At 50.7% G+C, this 4103-nt stretch overlaps 1 protein-coding gene across 1 annotated transcript; it reads right to left on the minus strand.

The window, feature by feature from the left end:
* Positions 1–2343: 2343 nt before the first annotated feature.
* LOC307247292 (alpha-2 adrenergic receptor-like) lies at positions 2344–3711 on the minus strand (the record flags this gene model as incomplete). The annotated part of the gene is made up of 1 exon (XM_080023417.1): positions 2344–3711. One exon carries the CDS (start codon positions 3709–3711, stop codon positions 2344–2346), a length of 1368 nt encoding a protein of 455 aa, XP_079879543.1.
* Between the last annotated feature and the right edge of the window lie 392 nt (positions 3712–4103).

A 4103-nucleotide genomic window follows, 5' to 3' on the forward strand; every position in this document is an offset into this window, starting at 1 on the left:
TTACATGTCTGTCTCTTTGTGGGAGTCATTAGACTGCATTTTATATAACGCTCATCTGTCGTGACCACTCTACGACACGTGCCTCACGTTCACCAACGAGGAGCTCGGGATCAAACCGGGAACTCTGTGATTACTGGATGACCCGTACCACCTCCTGCGTCACGCCGCCCCCAGCTGATCGAAACGCGCCACACCCCGTGTACACAGAAACAAACAAGCCTGTGAAAAATGTGTGTTTCCTCCGCGCAAACCTGCATTTGTCTTCCCTGCATCAATTCGCCGTCCCGGGCGCTCACTCTCTGCTCTTCACTCAAACGACGGAACGGACCGCAGTGCTGTATTTCCTCTCCTTCACTCTGACATAAATCAAATTCCATGTGGCAGTAAACGGCAAGCGGAACAGCAGCGGAGGGAGCGGTTATCCATTACCAGTGGCTTTGGGGCCCCCAGGCTCAGCCACGGGAGAAAGAAAGAGCCGGGGAAACAACGAGGGAATTCTGTTTAGGCCCATTCTTGCCCACGGGCACTGTGGAGAGTATTCGATTATGAGGCCAGGCCCGACATTAACCCCTGTGTGCTAAGAGGTAATTTATAAAAGAAAAGTCCCCCCAGACTAGCGCGGGCACCGTCCACCAGAGGGAGCAAACCTTAATTTGACCCCATTTGCTGCATCCCATCATTGATTTCAGCTTCAACCGGAGGCGGCTGAACGGACGAGCCTGCACCTTCTTCAGCTTATGTGCTCGTGCCCGGTGTCACAAAGGCACGTCGGACTTCTGAACACCCCACTAAATGGTGATTAAAATGTACAAGTCACCATGCAAGACAAATAACTACACAAACTTAATTGCTTGGCGAAGCGTTGAATTCCCAGCCTCGACAGCCTTTTCATGGTTCAATCTCTATTAATTAACCTGACAATGAAACGGCACAATGAGGCCCGATGAACTGAACTCATCGTTCACGACGGAAACGTAATCCAATCCAACATCTCAAACACAATGAAAATAACCGTTTCTTTGCAGCGACATCGCCGCAGATGTATTCGTCGGATCACTTCAGCCTTTTTATTGTTCATAACAGCAGACAGGGCAAAGAGGGGGGAATAAAAAGTACTTTGTTTTTCAAAAACCCGAACAAAGACCACCAAAAACAACAACCGAAATAAAAACAGTAAAACATACAGAAACAAGAAAGGTGTATTGAAAGTTGAATGAATACCTCGGTTTGGCTGTTAAAGGCGTAATGTGCAGTGGTTTGAAGAATTGTAATGCACTTTTCAATCTTTAATACACTGCGAAATAAATCTATGTTGATAATATCCCTTTACTGCCTCCTCCACAGTCAAACAGCGACCAAAACAAAGTGGCATCTCGGGGTGGTTCTGTGGTGATATACTGTAGTTCACCTGATGACTAAATGAAAGCAGAGGTGACCGTTTGTGCCTTCATTTAAATGCATTCGGGCCAAAGAGAGTTGCCCTGGCAATGGCGGATGTAGGGAAAATACGCAAATACAGTGAATGCCCCATAAAAATAAAGAAAATAAATAAAGGCACACAGGGCTCATTCGGAGACAAGAGTGAACCAGGGTTTGGCTCCACCTCTCAAATGAGGGGGTGGACATTTAGGAGTAAACACGGATCAAAACAACAGTTTGCCTGTAATCTCGTTAGATTAGGGCCACACACACGCGCGCACACACACACACACACAATATAAACCATCTGAAAATCCAGTGTTTCTAATCTCAGAGCACTTTAAGTGCTTGTGCCTCGCGGGAACTTCACGTCTTCTCAAAAAGATAAACGACGGTGACAACATGCCACAGTGGACAGGTCCTGCATGATCTGCATCACCGTGGTCAGATCAGCTGTGGAAACACTCTCAGTTTTGCAGCAGAACATCCGGGTACTGGGGAGAGGGTAACTCCCTTGTGCTGTGGCAAATAAGTCCTAAGTGCAGGTGAACCAACCAGTTGTTTATTGTTTTTCAGTCGTTACCAGAGCTGTGCAAAGATTGAAATGCCTACAGTGGTGGAGTTGGAAAAAAAAGCTTTTTGGCAAAAACGTGAAGCATTACCACACACTGGTATGAGAACTGTTGCACACTGTAACGTGAAGAAGGTTAAAACTGTGACTAGACAGTATTTATAATGCAAATACAAGCTGTTGGGAGGTGGTGGCTGGGTGTTGGCTGGTTTCAGCAGCACGGAGAGACTGAACAGTGAGTGGAGGGTTGTAGTGAAGGGCACAAAGATCTTATTCTGAGCTTTGATATTCCGTTAGTGTCATGAAGCCGAGAGATCGTCACGCCGGCACGGTCGTATCCCCTCCGCCCCCGTCTAGAACGACTTTTTCCACGATTTGCACAGAATCTTCTGGAAGGCCCGTCGGAAATCCTGGTTGAAGATGGTGTAGATGGCAGGGTTGAGGGAGCTGTTGCAATAGCCAATCCAGAAGAAGAACTTGAAGAGCGGCTCGGGGATCTTACAGGAATCCCTGCACATCCCGTACAAGCTGTAGCTGAAGAAGAAGGGGAACCAGCACACCACGAACACGCCCATGACGACGGCCAGGACGAAGGTGAACCTCTTCTCCCGGGCTTGGGAGACCTTCTTTCTGGAGGCCGAGCTCCGCCGGCGTTTCCTCCTGGAGGTAAAGAGCTCCATGGATTTGTTGCTGGTCCTGGAGATGGGGTGTTGTTTGGAGAGGGAGCTCTCCTTTCTGGAGATGGGGTGTTGTTTGGAGAGGGAGCTCTCCTTTCTGGAGATGGGGTGTTGTTTGGAGAGGGAGCTGTCCTTTGGACTGACCTCCTCGGCTCTCCTGGAGTTCAGGTTGTGGGGTTTGTGATCTTTCCCCTCTGAGGAGGAACTCTCCTCCAGGTCCGCCTCCTCGGTCGGGTGGTGCCCGGCGGTGGCGTGGGTGGACGGATGCTGGCAGTGTCCGTTCTCTCGCTCCCCGTGGAGAGGGGAGGTGGCTTTGCTCAGCCCGTTCTCAGTCTGGGTGGTGGCATCCGGCCCCGACTTGCTCTCTGACATGCTCCTGGTCCTGGTTTTGGCCACCTGGTAGATCCTGACGTACACCAGGATCATTATTACGCACGGCGCAAAGAAGGAGGCGATGCTGGAGGACAGAATGTACCAAGTGTCATCGTTGAGCACACACTGGGGCTGAGAGGGGATTTCACTGTTACTCTCTATGGTCAGCAGCGGTGGAGAAGATATAAAGGCAGATATGAGCCACACGATCAGGATAATACACTTTACGCGTTTGGGAGTCCTCTTAAGGTTGTACTCCACAGCCTGCGTAACGGACCAGTACCTATCCAAACTGATGGCGCACAGATGAACGATGGACGACGTGCAGAACAACACATCCAAAGCCAGGTAGATGCCACACCAAACCTTCCCGAAATACCAGTAGCCCATCAGCTCGTTCGCCAGAGAGAACGGCATCACCAAAGTGGCCACCAGGATGTCCGCGGTGGCCAGAGACACCAGAAACAGGTTCTGGGGAGCCTTCAGTGCCCTGCTGGTGAGCACCGCGATCACCACCAGTACGTTCCCCACGACGGTGAAGAGGATGAGGAAACTCACAAGAGCCGCGATGCTGGAGACGGTGGCCAGAGCATAGCCTCCGTCCGGGCTCCGGGACGAGTTGAAGTGGATCACCGAGAGCGCGTCCATCGCGCTGGAATTAAGCGCGTCCATCCGGGAGGCGCGTTAAGGGTTTGTATTCCAGTGTTTGAACCAAAGTCCAGGCTCCGATGAGGAGTAAACCATAAAACACCCCAAAGTCCCACAGAACTAACCCTGCTGTAGGAGACGCGGAGGTATACGCGTGATCCACGACCAATCAAGCGCGAAGCTCCAGAATTAAAGATGTGACATTTGGAAGTAAATCTGCCAAAAGGGGTGAAATCAAATTTCAGTTTTTTTTGTTCCTTCCATCTGCTGTGTGGCATGTTGAGTCCCCTCTCTCCATCCAGTGCGCTCCGTGCGCTCCATGTGCGGCTCTTATAAAAAAAACCCACTCACCCACTCCACACCCGCCACGCCCCCGGTGCTGAGCGGGGCAGTGGTGTCTGTGCCCATATCAGAAT

Source organism: Zeus faber (assembly GCF_960531495.2).
Source record: "Zeus faber genome assembly, chromosome: 22".
NCBI lineage: Eukaryota > Metazoa > Chordata > Actinopteri > Zeiformes > Zeidae > Zeus > Zeus faber.